General features: G+C 46.5%; 1 protein-coding gene across 1 annotated transcript; it reads right to left on the reverse strand.

Moving 5' to 3' along the window:
- Positions 1-7,414: 7,414 nt before the first annotated feature.
- Positions 7,415-17,324, reverse strand: Znf436 (zinc finger protein 436). Its single transcript, XM_042688663.1, has 4 exons — positions 17,258-17,324; positions 15,930-16,023; positions 15,100-15,226; positions 7,415-8,984 (listed from the first exon to the last, which is right to left on the reverse strand). Exons 2-4 carry the CDS (start codon positions 15,960-15,962, stop codon positions 7,729-7,731), a joined length of 1,416 nt encoding a protein of 471 aa, XP_042544597.1. The 5' UTR covers positions 15,963-16,023; positions 17,258-17,324; the 3' UTR covers positions 7,415-7,728.
- Positions 17,325-18,908: the final 1,584 nt, after the last annotated feature.

The raw sequence follows: 18,908 nt of genomic DNA on the forward strand, positions 1-18,908 counted from the left end.
TCCTTTTCCCCCCACCCCGTCCTCTCTGTTTTTATTTTGCGGGTACTGGGGCTTGTACTCCAGGTCCGGGCACTAACTCTTAGTTTTTTCACTCAAGATCGGTGCTCTGTCACTTGAGTTACAGATCCATTTCTTTCTTTTTTTTTTTTTGCCGGTCATGGGGCCTGAACTCTGGGTCTGGGCACTGTCCCTCAGTTCTTCAGCTCAAGGCTAGCGCTCTACCACTGGAGCCACAGCACCACTTCCGGCTTTTTCTGTTTATGTGGTGCTGAGGAATCAAACCCAGGGCCTCATGCTTGCAAGGCATGCACTCTACCGCTGAGCTACCTTCCCAGCCCTTTTCTTTTCTTTTTTGTCGGTCATGGGGCTTGAACTCTGGTCTTGGTTGCTGTCCCTCAGCTCTTCAGCCCAAGGCGAGTGCTCTACCACCTGAGCCACAGCACCACTTCCTGTTTTCTAGTGGTTTATTGGAGATAAGAGTCTTCCAGACTTTCCTGCCTGGGCTGGCTTTGAACCGTAATCCTCAGATCTCAGCCTCCTGAATAGCTAGGATTATAGGTGTGAGCCACTGGCACCTGACCACTTCTGGTTTCTTGGCTGTTAGTTGGAGATAAAAGTCTCATAGATTTGTTTGCCTATACTAACTTCAAATCATGATCTCACAGGTTTTCCCACCAGAACTGGCTTCATATCCTCAGATCTCAGCCTCCTTGGTAGGTAGGATTACAGGCATGAGCCATCAACACCCCACTCAATAGATTTTTGTTAACTGAACTAACTTGTGGTCTTTATCCCCATGTTCTGCCTCTATTAACATACTCCACAATAAATTGCTCATTTCAGAAACCTAGATTTCATAGGTTCTACTCTCTCTCTCTCTTTTTTTTTTGGTTGGTCGTGGGGCTTGAACTCTGGGCTTGGGCACTACTTCAGCTCAAAGCGAGAGCTCTACCACTTGAGCCACAGCGTCACTTTCAGTTTTCTAGTGGTTTATTGGAGATAAGAGTCTCATGGACTTTCCTGCCTGGGCTGGCTTTGAACCTAGATCCTCATATCTCAGCCTCCTGAGTAGCTAGGATTACAGGCATGAGCCACCAGCGCCCAACTGGTTCTACTCTTTATGCATGAAAATGTTCAGAATCAAGGCTGAAGAGTCCAAATGGAGGCCTGCCTGCTCCTTTACCCATTCGTCTGTGCTGCTCCAGGAGTGCTTTTGCCGGTATATGGGTGGCAGTTCCATTGCAGGGCCAAACTCTTTCCATCTATTCAAGCCCTCTGGGTATGCATAACTAGGTTGATCTGCCCTCAGGAGACAAGACTTGAAAGTGGGCTATTTGTGTGGGCAAAGAAGGTTCTAGACACCTGGATTTTGTGATCTAGAGAGAAAGGTGATAGTGAGCTCTTTACGGACTTGTGCCTTTGGCTCCAGGGGAAAGGAGGAGCTGGAAGAGGGCCAAACCACGGCCTTCTGAAGAATAGGGCCAAGAAGGCAGCTCCACTGTTCTGGTCTAAGGGCAGTGTTGACGGGGATAAAATCAAACACAAATAAAGGTAAATGTATCTAATGGAAGCCCCTTCCTTGGCCAGACCAGAAGACTGAAGTTCTGTGCCTTAAGAACTACCAAAGTGGAGATTTAGAAATGCAAATCTAGGATACAAATCCTATCAGATCAAGTGTAGTGGTACCTCCCTATAATCTTAGCACTTGCGAGGTTGGGGTAGGATGGTCTTGGGTTTGAGGCCACTGTAGGCTTTGTAAGGAGACCGTGTCTCAACAATTAACATAAGGCTGGAGCTGGGCACTGGTGGCTCACGCCTGTAATCCTAGCTACTCAGGAGGCTGAGATCTGAGGATCTCGGTTCAAAGCCAGCCCGGGCAGAAAAGTCCATGAGACTCTTATCTCCAATAAACCACTAGAAAACTGGAAGTGATGCTGTGGCTCAAGCGGTAGAGCGCTCACCTTGAGCTGAAGAGCACAAGGACAGCACCCAAGCCCAGAGTTCAAGCCTCACAACTGACAAAAACAAAAACAAAAAAAACATAAGGCTGGGAATGTGGCTTAGTAGTAGAGTGCTTTCCTAGCATGCATGAAGCCCTGGGTTTGATTCCTCAGTACCAGATAAAACAGAAAACGCTGGAGGTGGTGCTATGGTTCAAGTGGTAGAGTGCTAGCCTTGAGCCAAAAGAAGCTCATTGACAGTGCCCAGGCCCTGAGTTCAAGCCGCAAACTAGCAAAAAAAAAAAATTAACATAAACACTTCAATAATGGAACAAGACACAGGCACTTCCTCAAGGTCACAAAGTTTAATAGAAGAGACAAAAAATAAAGCGGCAGTTACAAAACAGGGACAGAATACTTTGGGACTTGATCTAAGAAACATCAAGTCAGCAAAGATTTTATAGAACCTGACGGGTAAGTAGAACTGACTGGAAGGAGAGTGGATAGAGAATCAGCTGGAGTACTTCAAAGGCTGGCAAAGTGGAGGGAGCCAGAAGTAGGGGCTAGATTGTGACACTGAGGAAGCTTCTCTGCTGCCAGTAATGAGAAGCAAAAGAAGGTTTTATTTGTGGTACTAGGGACAGGACACAGAGCCTGGTGATTGCTAGGCAAGTTCGTACCACTAAGCTTTAACCCCAGCTCATTTTTTTTTTTTTGTAACAATACTGGGGGCTGGAACTCAGAGCCCAGGCACTGTCCCCTAACTTTTCCACTTAAGGCTAGCACTCTACCACCTTTGATGGTTTTTTTTTGTTTGTTTTTGGGTCCGTTCGTGGGGCCTGAACTCTGGGCCTGGGCACTGTCCCTCAGCTCTTCAGCTCAAGGCTAGCGCTCTACCACTTGAGTTACAGCGCCACTTCCAGCTTTTTTCTTTTTTGCTTATGTGGTGCTGAGGAATCGAACCCAGGGCCTCATGCATGCAAGGCAAGCGCTCTACCACTGAGCCACCTTCCCAGCCCACTCTACCACCTTTGAACCACAGCGCCATTTGTTTTTGTTGTTGTTGTTTTGGGGTTTTTTTTGTTTGTTTGTTTTTGGTGGTTAATTGAACATGAGTCTCACAGATTTTATTTTCAAATAGTGATCCCAAGATCTCAGCTCCTGCATAGCTGGGACTACAGGTGTGACTCCTCCACCTCTCTCTTTCCTTCCATACCTCCATTCCCAGTGTCTTGCTAAGTAGCCCCAGACTGGCTTTGAACTCCTGAACATCTTGTCTATTCTAGCATTCGTGTCCATGTCTTATTCTACAGTTTAGTCTCTAGTAGATAAGCAGGGCCCGTCTGCTACTTCTGTGGTAGGGTGGGAGGTGCTGGATTTTTTTTTTTTTTTTTTGAGGTGGGGAGAAAGTAACAAAGCCTCTTTAGGGCCATTTCTGTGGAGTTCAGGCCTGACTTCCTAACAGTGGCTTCTGAAACCCTAGGGAACCACTTAGCAAGTTATCACTTCAATACATTCCCTAGGGGCCTAACATAGCCTGGAAACCACAACTCTAACAGCCCAGCAACCCAGCCTCCCAGAGGAAAGTTCATAAGAAAGGAAATTTGCTTTACCAAACAGTGACACCTCAGAACATTAGCATATCAAATACCCTTAGAGGCAAGGCTCCCAAGCTACTCTACCGTTGAATTGGCTCATTGAAAATATCCCAAGCAGCAAGCAGGGCTCCACACTTGCACTTTTCACCTGATGTCACCTCTGTAATCCAGCCACTCAGAAAGCTGAGATCTGAGTATCAAGGCTCAAAGCCAGCCCATGTAGGAAAGTGTGTCTTAGTTCCAATTAATCATTAAAAAGCATGAGGCTGGCCGGGCGCTGGTGGCTCACGCCGGTAATCCTAGCTACTAAGGAGGCTGAGATCTGAGGATCACAGTTCAAAGCCAGCCCAGGCAGGTAAGTCCGTGAGACTTTTATCTCCAATAACACCCCTACCCCCTCAACCCCCAGTCCCACCTCACCCCCCACTGCCAGAAAACTGGAAGTGACACTGTGGCTCAAGTGGTAGAGTTCTAGCCTTGAGCTGATGAGTTAAGGGACAACACCCAGGCCCAGAGTTCAAGCCCCACAACTGACCAAAAAGGAAAAAAAAAGCAGGAAGTGGAGGTGTGGTTCAAATGGTAGAGCTTCAGTCTTAAGGTGGTGGGGAGCTAGGGGACAGCACTCCACCCCTGTGTTCAAGTCCCAGTACTGGTGTGTACACACACACACACACACACACACACACACACACACACACACACACACACACACACACACAAAGAACATGGGGCTTGCAACACGGCTCAAACTGCTGGGGACCTGGGGATCCATGATCCTCACATCTCAGCTTAGAATTACAGGCATAAGCCACCAATGTCCAGTGCAGATTTTATTTTATTTTTTTTGAGGGGGTGCCAGTCCTGGGGCTTGAACTCAGGGCCTGGATGCTGTCCCTAAGCTTTTTGTTTTAGTTCAAGTCTAGCACTCTACCACTTGAGCTGCGGTTCCACTTCTAGCTTTTTAGTGGTTAATTGGAAGATAAGAGTCTCATGTAGCTGGGCATCAGTGGCTCATGCCTGTAATCCTAGCTAATCAGAGGCAGAGGCCTGAGGATCATAGTTTGAAGCCAGCCTGGGCAGAAAAGTCCCTGTGAGACTATCTCGAATTATCCCCTCAGAAACCAGAAATGAAGCTGTGGCTCAATGGGGTAGAGTGCTAGCCTTGAGCAAAGAGCTCAGGGTCAGAACCCTGAGTTCAAGCCCCACTACTGACAAAAAAAAAAAAAAAAGATATGGCAATACCCAGAACCAGACAGCTCAAGATAAAGCATACCCAGTTCTCACAAGAACACTGCCAAGTACCTTTGCAACATCTGTACATCAATATAAACATAACTGTGCCCAATTTTAATGAATTGGATAAAAAGCCCTAATATGTATCAGTACTGGATTACTAAAAAATGTCAGTTGCTTTTAATTATATTTTTAATTATAGACTATAGTTAGGATAATACAGACGTAGATAAGACACTAGGATAACAGTGACCAATATAAGGAAAAACTGCTCTAACACTGTTCATTCATTCTCTCTTCAGCCACAGGGGACAGGCACACAGTGGTCAGGTATGTGCAGAAGCAGGAGGGGGAGGTCCCAGGGCAGAGGGCATGCAAAAAGCTTTAATGCGTGGCTTCTATGCAAAGTTCTGCATAGCGAATGGCAGCAAGTGGCAGAAAGAGGGGACACAGAGCAGTGGTGGCCCTTGCCTTTCTCACTCTCCAGCTGGAGCGTTCAGGTATGGAGACATGGCCAGGCATTCACAGCCTTTTCTTGAGCCCTTGACCTCTAAGAAGCCAAAAGCAGCAACAGAAGCACCAGCATGACCTTCCTAGGAAGGTCCAAATGGGACAAGAAGAACAAGAGAGGAAAAGCAGATAAAAACAGGTCACAGGGAGTCTGTTCTCTACGGCTACTCCCATGACTCAAACAATCAACAGAACACAGAAGTCCATTAGATCTGTCAGCAACAAGGATACAGAAGACATTGGAGTTTAGTTACCCAGAACATACAAGTCACCCAACAATTAAAATAGGAATACCTTAGATTTTGTGTAGAACAAAAACAAAAAGAAAACCATGCTTTTTGGCCCGAGTTTGTATTTAAATAGGAGTGGCCACTTAAAACCCCCCATCCCCAGTGGTTTTTCCTTTTGTTACTTCTGAGGTTGCGACATTTGCAAGCATCAGTCTTACCCAACTATGGGTCACAACTCACTGTAATGAATCTCTTGCTCCTTTAATACCAGGTCACAACGAGCTATGGCACAAACATTCTTTAAAACTTACAACGTTTACAACAAAGCACAGTAGAAACACACTGGGGCACTTTCAAAATAAAATATATTGCTTACTCCAATCCCAGCACCTGAGCACCAACTCCCTGCCATACCCACAGGCGTGGCTAAGCATAGATCTTTGGGATGGAGATTATATATACACACACACATATATATAGTGGCGTGTGTGTGTGTGTGTGTGTGTGTGTGTGTGTGTGTGTATTGGGACTTGAACTCAGGGCCTCTTGCTCAGCTTTCTTGCTCAAGGCTAGCACTCAACCACTTGAGTTATAGCTCCACTCCTTCTTTTTGGTGATTGGAGAAAACAGTCTCACAGACTTTCCTGCCTGGGCTGGTTTGTAACTATGATCCTTAGATCTCAGCCTCCTGAATAGCTAGGATAACAGGCATGAACCACCAGTGCTCAGCTTAGGATATTTAATTCCTAAATGGGCTGAGGGAAGAACCAACACTACTGGCTAAAGTGGGGTCAGCTCTTACTTTAAGCATGTCTATCTGCAGCTGGGAGGATAAGAATACATTTCTACCTATGTCGATTCATTCCTTCTAACTAGACCAAAGAGTATCTCATCATCATAGAAAGTAATTTCCATCTGAGAAGGGGGCAATCGACCTATTTGTCCTGTCATTCACGCACAATACATACAAGTGCTTAGTTCTGTACAATGACAAACCTTACAGGAGAGTGCACGCTCAAGCACTAGTGTTTTAAATATTTTTTCCATAATGAATAAAAAAAATAAAAAGGACACTTCTCACATTGGAGTTACGTCTGTAGTTCTGTCACATGATCCACACCACCCAAGAGCATGCTAATTCTTGTAAAGTCAGTTTAAAAAAAAGACATTTCACTGTACATACACATGCCCTTATGCAAGCTAATATAAAAATGGACATGGCCCCATCCAACCCTAGATAACAGTACAGGGAGAACTGACCTTAAAACATGAGAGGGAAAGGGACATAGAAATGACCAACTTTTCTTTGGAAGGGACCAGTGCTCCCTTCGCCAAAGTAGTCAATTTCACTTTCTTCTTTCATTCCACCATGGAATATGGTCCTATCGTTCCTTGTAGATATTTCCCTTACAATGTTCCCTTCAGTGATTCTCAAAGAAAATGCATAAACCTGATTGACAGCAATATCAATAGTGAGCATCTCTTGCTAAAGTCATTACCACCAACAGGCCCTTGGTCCTCAAAACCTGTATCTCATTTTTCCTTTGACATTGTATCTTCAGTTAGCTCTCACAAAGATACAAACTTTACATAAATCAATGAGAAATAAAGAGATGGAGAACAGTTATGATCATTGCTTTCCTTGTGCAGAATCCTGCTCTAAAGAAGGTATGAAGATAGAAATGCATGATCAAATCAAGGAATAAGCGCTGTGAAGGGAGGGCATGAATGCCCATCTACTATAGTGTGTGAACAGATGTGGCACCTCTGGCCAAGTCTGCTAGCCTTTTGCCAAAGCAGCTGTGACCACCCTATTACAGTCTCAAGTTTCCCCTTGCAGAGGTTCTTAGGGTTTTTTTTTTTTTTGGGGGGGGGGCACGTTGAGAAGGGAGCCAAAGATGGGATAAATAACTTTTAAGGATTTACTCCATCTCCAGGCTTAAGCATCCACTAGCATCTGTTTTAGATTTCCAGCTATGTGGGAGACTACTTTTTGAAGAAATAATCCATTAATATTGAGTGAATAAAACCCACTATTTTCCCCAAGCTGTGGGTCAGAATTTTAAAGGCTTGTCTTCTTTGATGTTTCAATTGTGGCCCACAACCAAGAAAGTCAGTAGGTTGACATAAAACTCCACCTTAAGGGAGTTGACTGATATCAAATAGAACCGTATCTTCAAATGAATCTTTTTTTTTTTTAAGTCACAATGACAGAACTTAGTCAGTATGAACTCTCTTATGTTTAATAAGTGCTGAGCTCCGGCTGAAACTCTTCTCACACTCTGTACATTCATAAGGCTTCTCTCCAGTGTGAACCCTCTGGTGTGTGATGAGGTTGGAGCTCTGGGTAAACCCTTTCCCACACTGCACACACTCATAGGGTTTCTCTCCCGTGTGTGTTCTCTGGTGCTTAATTAGATCTGACCTTTCACCAAAGCTCCGCCAACACTCGTTACATTCGTAAGGTTTCTCCCCGGTGTGGATTTTCTGGTGTGTGATCAGATGAGAGCTCCGGCTGAAGCTTTTCCCACAGGCATTGCATTCATATGGCTTCTCTCCAGTGTGGGTCCTCTGGTGCTGAACCAAGTGGGAGATGCGACTGAAGTTCTCTCCACATTCGTTACAGTGGTATGGCTTTTCCCCGGTGTGGGCCCTGCGATGCCGGACAAGGTCTGAGTTCTGGCTGAAGTTCTTCCCGCACTCATCACACTTGTAGGGCCTCTCACCCGTGTGGACCCGGTAGTGTTTGATGAGATCAGATCTCTCGCTGAACCCTCGTCCACACTCATTACACTCGTACGGCTTCTCACCGGTGTGGGTCCTCTGATGCTGGGCGAGGTGAGAGCTCCGACTGAAGCTTTTCCCACACTCTTCACACTCATAGGGTTTCTCCCCACTGTGGGTCCTTTGGTGCTGAATGAGGTGAGACAGCCGGCAGAAACTTTTCCCACACTCGTTACACTTGTGAGGTTTCTCGCCAGTGTGGATTGTCTGATGCTGAATAAGGTGAGAGCTCCTCCCGAAACTTTTTCCACACTCGTTGCAGTCATAGGGCCTCTCCCCAGTGTGCGTTCTCTGATGCTGAATGAGGTGAGAGCTACGGCTGAAGCCTTTCCCACACTCATAACACTTATAGGGTCTGTCTCCTGTGTGGGTTTTCTGGTGTCGGTTAAGGTCTGAGATCTGACTGAAGGCCTTTCCACAGTGAGAACATATGTGATACTGGATGCCTGGATGCACTTCTTTGTGGACAAGCAGATCGGTGACTTGTTGGAGAGGATAGCTTACCCACTCTTCCGCGGTCAGATCTCCCCATTGTCTTTCTGGTCTGTCACCACTGTCAAAGGCCTCTTCACCTTCAGGATTTTCCTCCCTACTCCCAACAGGTCTTTCATCAGATGTGGTTCCAAATTCTACCTCTTCACTAATCTCTTGCTTTGGGTTCACTTCATTTTCACTCCTGATCTCAAAATCTGCAATGAATGGGGAAATAAATAAACTAATGAATGCACAAATTCTCAATGGTGAGTGGCATTATACTAAAGGATTTTGGTTTTGTTTCCTTTGCAGGAAAGGGGATGGATCCCAGGACCACATACATTATTTCATTCATGACCATAGTCAACCTGGGAGTCAGGCAATATGACTTTTATCATGAATGACGATCCCAAGACCTAGGCAAGTGAAATGATGTGTCCAAAGGAAATAACTGAGTCAAGATTCAAACTCAGGTATGTCTGCTAAAAAGGTCATGCTCTGTATTATTTCATTTGGTGGCTCTTTAAGAAAACAATGTACATTCATGGTGTTTCAAAAGAAGAAAACCACCAGTACAGTATCTCACATTTAGCAACTCAAGAGGCTGAGACTTGGAGGATTGCAATTGAAAGTCATTCTGAGCAAGAAAAAAAAAACAAAAAACTGGAGCAGAGTTGTGGCTCAAAGTGGTGGAGCAATAGCCTTGAGCAGAAGAGCTCAGGAACAGTACTTAGTACTGTCAGTACTCAGGTCCTGAATTCAAGCCCCACAACTGAAAAATCAAAAACCAAACAATAACAAAAAAAACCCCACAACTTGTTAAGTCTTCATAATACCATTGTAATATTTACTAAAAATGTACCAGGGTAGTCAGGTAATGGTGGCTTACAACTATAATCTTAACTACTCAGGATATCTGAGATCAGGAGAATTGTGATTTTTGAGGCCAACTTGGGCAGAAAATTTCAATAGACTAACCATCAATAGCAGGGCTGGAGCTTGAGTGATGGTGCATGAGCTTATCAAGTATCAAGTACAAAGCCCTGAGTTTAAACCCAAGGACAGGAGGAAAAAAAGAAGGGTGGGAGAATATAGCCATAATATTCAACATACTTATGTGAAAATGGATGTAGGTAATTTGAGAGGATGGGTGGGTTGGGATAGATGGGAGAGAATGATGGAGGGAAAGACATTGATCAAGTTAACACCCCTTTGCACAACAACTTAAAGATAATCTTACAATTAAAAAAAATAGCTGGCCACTGGTGACTCATGTCTATAATCCTAGCTACTCAGGAGGTTGAGATCTGAGGATCACTGTTTAAACCAGCCTGAGCAGGAAAGTCTGTGAGACTCTTATCTCCAATTAACCACCAAAAAAGCCAGATGTGGAGCTAAGGCTCAAGTAGTAGAGTGTTAACCTTGAGCAAAAGAAACTCAGAGACAGGACCCAGGCCTGAGTTTAAGTCCCAGGACTGGCAAAAAAAAAAAGCTCAGGGACAGTGCCTAGGTCCTGAGTTCAAGCCCTAGAACTGACACTGACACACACACACATACACACACAGACTATACTAGGTTACTATAGAAAAAAATAAATTTTTAGGGGCTGGGAAGGTGGCTCAGTGGTAGAGTGCATGCCTTGCATGCCAGAGGCCCTGGGTTCAATTCCTTAGCACTACATAAGCAAAGAGAAAAAAGCCGGAAGTAGCGCTGTGGCTCAAGTGGTAGAGCGCTAGCCTTGAGCTGAAGAGCTGAGGGACAGCGCCCAGGCCCAGAGTTCAGGTCCCACAACCGGACCCCAAAAAAAAGAAAAAAAGAAATTTTTAGTTATCTATGTCATGTCTCCATTGACAAAAAAAAAAGTCATTGCTGAAAATACTTACTAGAGGGGCTGGGAAGGTGGCTCAGTGGTAGAGCGCTTGCCTTGCATGCATGAGGCCCTGGGTTCAATTCCTCAGCACCACATAAGCAAAAAGAAAAAAAGCTGGAAGTGGTGCTGTGGCTCAAGTGGTAGAGCGCTAGCCTTGAGCTGAAGAGCTGAGGGACATCGCCCAGGCCCAGAGTTCAGGCCCCATGACTGACAAAAAAAAAAAAAAAAGAGCCTCACAGACTTTCCTGCTTGGACTGGCTTTGAACCTTGATCCTCAGATCTCAGCCTCCCGAGTAGTTAGGATTATTGGTGTGTCACCAGCGCCTTGCTTATATAATGAATTTTGATCACTGTCACCCTTCATCATTCTCCATCCTTCACAATACTACTCCTTCCCTCAATTTTTAATTTTTGTATGTGTGTGTGTGTCAGTTGTGTGTCTTGAACTCTGGGCGCTCTCCCTCAGCTCTTCAGCTCAAGGCTAGCCCTCTACCACTTGAGCTATAGCACCAGTTCCAGCTTTTTCTGCTTATGTGGTGCTGAGGAATCGAACCCAGGGCTTCATGCAAGCAAGGCAAGCACTCTACCACTGAGCCACCTTCCCAGCCCTTAATTTTGTTTTTATTTATTTATTTTTTTGTTCTGGTCCCAGGGCATGAACTCAGGGACTGGATGTCTCTGCTCAAGGTTTGGACACTATCACTTGAGCTACAGCTATACTTCTGGCTTTTTTGGTAGTTAAAGAGTCTCACAGACTTTCTTGCCTAGGCTAGCTTTGAAATGTTATTCTCACATCTTAGCCTCCTGATTAGCTACGATTACAGGTATGAGCCATTAGTGCACAGCTAAAATTTAATGGATATTCTACAAAATTGAGAAAATTGAGTCTGGTACTGGAGGCTCACACCTGTAATTCTAGCTACTCAGGAGGCTGAAATACAAAGAGCCGCAGTTCAAAGGCAGCCCAGGCAAGTAAGTCCATGAGACTTTTTGTTGTTGTTGTTGGTCGTGGGGCTTGAACTCTGGGCCTGGGCGCTGTCTCTCAGCTCTTCAGCTCAAGGCAAGTGTTCTACCTCTTGAGCCACAGCGTCACTTCCGTTTTTCTAGTTGTTTATTGGAGATCAGAGTCTCACAGACTTTTCTGCCTGGGCTGGCTTTGAACCGTGATCCTCAGATCTGAGTAGCTAGGATTATAGGAGTGAGCCACTGGCGCCCGGCCATGAGACTCATTTCTTCTTCTTTTTTTTTTTTTTGGGTCCGGTCGTGGGGTCTGAACTCTGGGCCTGAGCACTGTCCCTCAGCTCTTCAGCTCAAGGCTAGCGCTCTACCACTTGAGCCACAGTGCCACTTCCGGCTTTTTTCTTTTTGCTTATGTGGTGCTGAGGAATCGAACCCAGGGCCTCAGGTATGCAAGGCAAGTGCTCTACCACTGAGCCAACTTCCCAGCCCCTCATTTCTTCTTATTAACCACAACAAGCTGGAAGTAGAACTGTGACTCAAGTAGCCCAGCACCAGCCTTGAGCACAAAAACTCAGGATAGTGCCCAGATCCAGAGTTCAAGCCCCAGTGTCAGTACAAAAATGAATGAATAAATGAATGAATAAATAAATGAAAGCTGAAAGAGTTGGGGTGAAATTCTGGTGGAAGATAGCATACTCTGAGGCCCTAATACTATAAAAATATAAAAGGAATTGGTCTATGAACAATACTACACACCTGATAACTTATGTCAAGTCCTAATAAGAGGCAAAGTTACAAATACTGCTCAATGCCCAGCTCAAGAATAGGTTGTTAGCTGGGCGCTGGTGGCTCACGCCTGTAATCCTAGCTACTCAGGGTTGAGATCTGAGGATCGTAGTCCAAAGCCAGCCCAGGTAGGAAAGTCCATGAGACTCTCTCTTTTTTTTGGGGGGGGGGGGGGGTCTGGTCGTGGGGCCTGAACTTTAGGTCTGGGCACTGTCCCTCAGCTCTTCAGCTCAAGGCTAGCACTCTACCACTTGAGCCACAGCACCACTTCCGGCTTTTTTTTTCTTCTGCTTATGTGGTGCTGAGGAATTGAACCCAGGGCCTCATGCATGCAAGGCAAGCACTCTACCACTGAGCCAACTTCCCAGCCCTCCATGAGACTCTTATCTCCAATAAACCACTAGGAAACCAGAAGTGGTGCTGTAGCTCAAGAGGTAGAATGCTTGCCTTGAGCTGAAGATCACATGGATAGCGCTCAAGCCTAGAATTCAAGTCCCACGACCAAAAAAAAAAAAAAAAAAAAAAGAATAGGTTGTTGCCAGGTGCAAGTAGCTCACACATTACTTAGGAGGCTGAGATCAGAGGATGATAGTTCAAAGCCAGGCCAGGTAAGAAAGTCTATGAGTCTCTTACCTCCAATTAACCACCAGAAAACTGGAGATAGAGCTGTGGCTCAAAGTGTTAGAGTGCTAGCCTTCAGCAAAAGAGCTCGGGTACAGTGCCAAGGCCCTCAGCTCAAACCCCAAGATTTAATAAAAAGGGGAGGGGACAAGGAAGGTGGCTCAGTGGGAGAGCGCTTGCCTTGCATGCATGAGGCCCTGGGTTCCATTCCTCAGCACCACATAAGCACAAAAAGCTGGAAATTGTGCTGTGGCTCAAGTGGTAGAGCGTTAGCCTTGAGCTGAAAAGCTGAGGGACAGCTCCCGGGCCGAGTTCAGGCTCCATGACCAACAACAACAACAAAAAAAAGTCTGGGCTTTGGTGGCTCACACCTGTAATCCTAGCTACCCAAGAAGCTGAGATCTAAGGATCGCAGTTCAACGCCAGCCCAAGCAGGAAAGTCCATGAGGCTCTCATCTCCAATAAACTACTCAGAAAACCAGAAGTGGCACTGTGGCTCAAGTGATAGAGCGCTAGGCTTGAGTTGAAGAGCTGAGGGATAACGCCCAGGCCCAGAGGTTGTTACTGGGTACAGTGGCTCACCACTGTAATCCTTGTGTTACACAGGAGGCAAAGATCAATAGGATAATGGCGTTAGGTCAGCCTGAGCAAAAAGATCATAGTATCCAGCTTTACCAGTAAAAGCTGGGCACAAGCTAGGCTCTGGCTCTGGTAGCTCACACCTATAATCTTCAAGAGGCTGAGATCTGAGAGGATCATGGTTTAAAGCAAGCCCAGGGAAGGAAAGCCCGTGAGACTCTTATCTCCAATAAACATTCAAAGAGTAAGAAGTGAAGCTGTGGCTCAGATGATAAAGCACTAGCAAAATACTCAGAGACTACTTCCAGGCCTTGAGTTCAAGCCCTGAGATGGGCAAAAAAAAAAAAAAATAGTGCATATATGTTATTCAGATATACAAGAAATGTAAATACATGGATAACAGTCCAGGCTGGCTCAAGCATAACCATGAGACTAGGAGTGTAGCTCAAATGGTGAAGTGCTGCTCTTAGCAAGTGTGAGGACTTGGGTTCAAATGCCAATACTGCTAAACAACAACAAAAATGCATTGTTTATTCCAATTATATCCAGACCAAAGGACAATAAAGAGAGAACAGGTTTGCAGACCATGGGAGGGGGGTGGGCGATGAACTGCCTTCTCTGACAGAATTTGTGATCTCACTATTTCAGGAGCTTTATGGAACAATGTTTAATACACTTGTGATCTATGATTAACTCAAAACATCTCTCAGCAAGAACCTACGCAGGAATCTGAGGCAAAGCTGGGACTCTGAAGCCAAACCAAACACAGAGAGTGGCTTCTTTTTCTCCCACTCCTCCCATGAACCTAGGTCAGAACCCTCACCTTCTCATGCCCTAGAGAAAAAGCACCATTTACAGGGGGCATTTATATTCTGGCACGCAACATTATGTCAGACCTGTTTGGTCAGGATCTGTACAAACAGGCTGTAGAAGAGCAAATGACTCAGTGCGAAAGAAATCTGAACATTTCTAAAATGTATAGAAGAATCCTCCCCCCCTTTTTTTGGCAGTGTTAGGACACTAGGCTTATTTACTTGGTTGGTGTTCCACTATTTGAGCCATGCCTTGAGCATGTTTTTTAGAGAGAATGTGAACTGGACAGTCCCACATTCAGATTTGCTTAAGCCTCCAACTCAAGCCAGTAACCAATCAAGTGCTTTAAAAATCAAACAACTAAGCCGGGCACTGGTGGCTCACGCCTGTAATCCTAGCTACTCAAGAGGCTGATATCTGAGGATCACGGTTCAAGGCCAGCCCAGGCAGAAAAGTCCTTGAGACTTTTATCTCCAATAAACCACTAGAAAACTGGAAGTGGTGCTGTGGGTCAAGCGGCAGAGCACTTGCCTTGAGCTGAAGAGCTAAGGGAAAGTGCCCAGGCCTCGAGTTCAAGCCCCACGACCGACCAAAACAAACAAATAAACAAACAAACAACTAGGCTATGTTGGAAGGGTTGAGTCATTTTGATAGTTTCAAAATTGAGGGAGGGGAGATAAAAAGGTAGAATCCTTATTTACCTAATGAGACAACATTTCCATAATTCTCCTGCATAACATCTCGGTAAAGATCCCTTTGGGTAGGGTCCAGAGGTCTCCATTCTTCCCGAGTTAGGTACATGGCCATGTCTTCAAATGTCACAGGTGCCTGAAATCACACGATGCTTCTTCACTACTCCATATCTTAAGAAGCTAGTACCAGTTTTTCTTCTTGAAATTAGAGACATGGTTAGAAATTGTGAGGAAGTAAAGGCATTAAGTGATTTGTAGAGTCTAAAGGAGAAATAAGAGGGAGAGGGGGTCACCAGCAGACTGCTCTGGGCCTGTGGCCAGATCCCTGCTCCTCTAGGAGAGAATTTTATCTTCTCACCATGCTTTACTAGAGCATAATCTAGCACATTGTTTCATACCTTTATATAACAAGGTTTCTCTTCTTGGAATATCTTTCTCAGACTAGAGAAGTTGTACTATTTATGAGCCAGCTCCAGTGCCAACTGTTGTTCGGGAGATCTCTCCACTCCACTCCTTCCCCGCTACCCCAGATGGAATTAATCACTCCCACTTCTCGCTTCCCACATCTCAGCACTTCGTTGCTACGGCAAATACAGCACTTGTCACGTTGTGCCCCTTAGCCGGATATGACTTTCTCCCTACAGATTGTGAGCAGGCGGGTACTGCCCGACTTGTCCATCTTTCATCTCCCTGGTATTTAAAGGCATATTGCTGGTGTCCAATACATGCTTATTTCATATGCTCTGGTATTCTGCCTAACACCGAAGCAATCGAATTTTCTATACACAGGTTTGCAGAAAATGTGGGTCGAGGTCCGAAAAGGCAACCCCTCGGCTTACCTGGGATCCAGCCATGAGCAGGGTGGCTGCCATCTCGGGCACGAGGCTTGGCCTCCGGGGTGAGAGTAGGAAAAGCAGCCAGCAGCAACCAAAGCTGAAGGAGGCGAGAAGCAGGGCGTGAGGCTCGGAAAACAGGCCCTGCCCACTCCCCAGAGCTGGAGTTCTGGCGGCCAGGCAAGCGAAGAAGGCCCTGAATCAGGGGTGGGTCACTCTTCTCCCTAACCCCCAAGTGTGACCCGCCCTCTGTGTCTCCGCTACAACAGGGTAGAGGCAGTGCCAGAATCCACTAGGACAGCACGCTGGCCAGGTCCCCTCCCGGGCCCGGGGTCAGACCGATGCTATCTCTGGGAGGAGGCTCACAGCCCAGCCCACAGAACGCTGCTGCTCTTCCAACTAGGGCCTGAGTCCTTTCCGGCAGATGTTTTAACCAATCAGCGAGGAAAACTACAAAACACCCTGCCAATCAGATGCCGTATATTCGGCCCGCCTTCTACAGCGTGGCTGAGCACCTCTACTACGCCTGCGCCTGCCCCGTGGCCTGCCGGGACTTGGAGTTCTACTCTGGCGTACAAAGGCCAGTCAGAGGCCAAGAGCTGAGGAGGGAAAAGAACAAAAGGGTGCAGAAGCAGCACATCCTTCTAGCCAGAGCAGAGTATTTCTCCCACTTCTTGGACACCACAGCCTGATTAAGCCAAGGAAGTTGCCCAGCATCTCCTCACATCCCTAGAACTATCTCGAGTCAGGTCTTATCATCCGCGAAGTCGAACTTTTAAGTTCTGGCCTGTGCTTGGAGCTCCGCTGGGATTCACCATCACTTGACAGCCCAAGCCAGAGAGGAAAGCGGTGGCCACCCACTCCTGGGGCGGGGCGGGGGGGGGGGGCGGAACGAGAGGGAGGAAGATTTTGGAGGCCGCGCTGGAACTTTGGGCTCCGCCCACACACTACACCTCCCAGCAGCGCCTACGGCACTTGCTCCGCAGACTACAACTCCCAGGAGGCTTTGCGCCGTCAGTCTGGCGCGCGCGTTTGGTCGGCGGCCCGGGCTTGGGATGCCCGGGCTCGGTCGCTGTTAACCCTGTAGGGCCGTCGTTCTAAAGAGCGCACCCCACGCCAGAGAGGGGGCAGAGAAGGGAAAATGGAAGGAAATCAGGAGTGGAGGAGGGTTAAGAACGTGTAAGGACGGAGCAGAGACGGACACTCCTGAATTCCTGGGGGCCTCCGGCATCGAGGAGACCCTGGGTCCCTGGGGGCCTGAACCGGGAAGGTCCTCGGGGGTTTGAGGAGTCCCTGTCTAGACGAAAACCCCAATAAAGGACGAGCAGATTTACCTCCTAGCCTGCAAAAGATCACCGTCTTCAAGATCCCAAAGCCGCAAGCAGACCGCTTGCTTTTCAGAAAGATGGTAGCGATCACGGGCACATTTCAGAGATCACAGATTTGCAGATAGATTTCGAATCTGTAGACTTAGCAAGCAAAGCCCAGGAGACAGTGTAGGCTGATCCCAAAGACTTACAGATTACGGAGACCTCAGACTCTCCTGCCAGCTCAGAGGAATTACAGGCTTCTAGACAGATGTCCGATGTCCCCGCAGCTGGTCAAGACACAGCAGCAGCTGCTAAACTGAATTTAGTAGAAATAGAAGGACATGCAGCCTTCGCCTTCCCCAGCCAGGCTGGGGAGGGAATTGGATAATGGAAGTCCAGCACTAAGGCAGAGCAGGCATTGTGCGTGGGGAAGAGAGCTCCAAGCTTGCAGTAGCCTTGGAGAGGGAAGTGATGGAAGAATATAGCAGCTTATTAGGGACTCCCACCCTCTCCAAGTTATAAATATCCCCAGAACCTTGGCTACATGCCCGGAAGCCTGTTGTCTCTAGCTGTACCGGAGACCTCTCTGCCTGGGCTGGGAAAGGGGCTTTTCTTTTGTTTTGCAGATACATCCACCCACTGAATGACTTGATTTTTTTTCTTTTTTCTAATATGACTCCCGGCCATGCTTTTATTAGTGAGTGTTCTGTTCCCAGTGCCTGGCTATTTATGGTTAAAATACTCAAGTGGCTAGAAAGAACTCCTAGGACCCTACCCAATCATAATACAACATCTTCCAACCCTACCCCCTCCCATATCCAAGGTGGGCTTAGGAATTTTTTAGATGTCACAGAAGTGCCATCTTGCCCCATCTAACATTGATCCGGACACCATATTAGTTAGAATCCTATGGGGCTCCCAGAAACAACATACCTAATAGAATGAGTTCATCAAGATCAGGCAAACTGGGCTGGGAAGGTGGCTCAGTGGTAGAGAGCTTGCCTTGCATGCATGAGGCCCTGGGTTCGATCCTCAGCACCACATAAGCAGAAAAAAAAAGCCGGAAGTGGTGCTGTGGCTCAGTGGTAGAGCGCTAGCCTTGAGCTGAAGAGCTGAGGGACAGCACCCAGGCCCGGAGTTCAGGCCCACAAGTGGAACCAAAAAAAAAAAAAAAAAAAAGATCAGGCAAACCTAGTTTGAAACCAGTCTGTGACTTTCCGTCAGATAGTCTCTCTAGGCCAATTTCTTTTTTCTGTAAAATGAGGATTGTTATACCTAAGGATGTTATAAAAACTATATGACTTAAAGCACTCCACAGAGAGTGAGTACTAGAAAGATAGTTCTTAAGATGAATCTCATCTTTGATTGCTTGGGAGATTTCCAGAAAGGCTCATGGGCATATTCAATGGCCCTGAGAATCTGGGAAAACAGACTGGCTCAACCCCTGTGAAGATCTGGGGGTGACCTTGTCCTTAACATTGTTGTTTCTGCTAGAAATGCTGGGAGAACTGGAAGTTCAGCCAGTTTGGTGTGTTCAAGTGAAGGGTGTGTTGAGCAGAGTAGAGCAGAGGTATTTGGGACTGCCAGAGACTAGCAAGCTGAGGCTTCATACTCTGGAAACCACTCAGGGTGAATAACAGGTCTCCTAGAAACAAGGTGGAGAGGATTGTTACAG

Source organism: Dipodomys spectabilis, unplaced genomic scaffold (genome assembly GCF_019054845.1).
Source record: "Dipodomys spectabilis isolate Male_0828 unplaced genomic scaffold, ASM1905484v1 ptg000118l, whole genome shotgun sequence".
Classification (NCBI taxonomy): Eukaryota; Metazoa; Chordata; class Mammalia; order Rodentia; family Heteromyidae; genus Dipodomys; species Dipodomys spectabilis.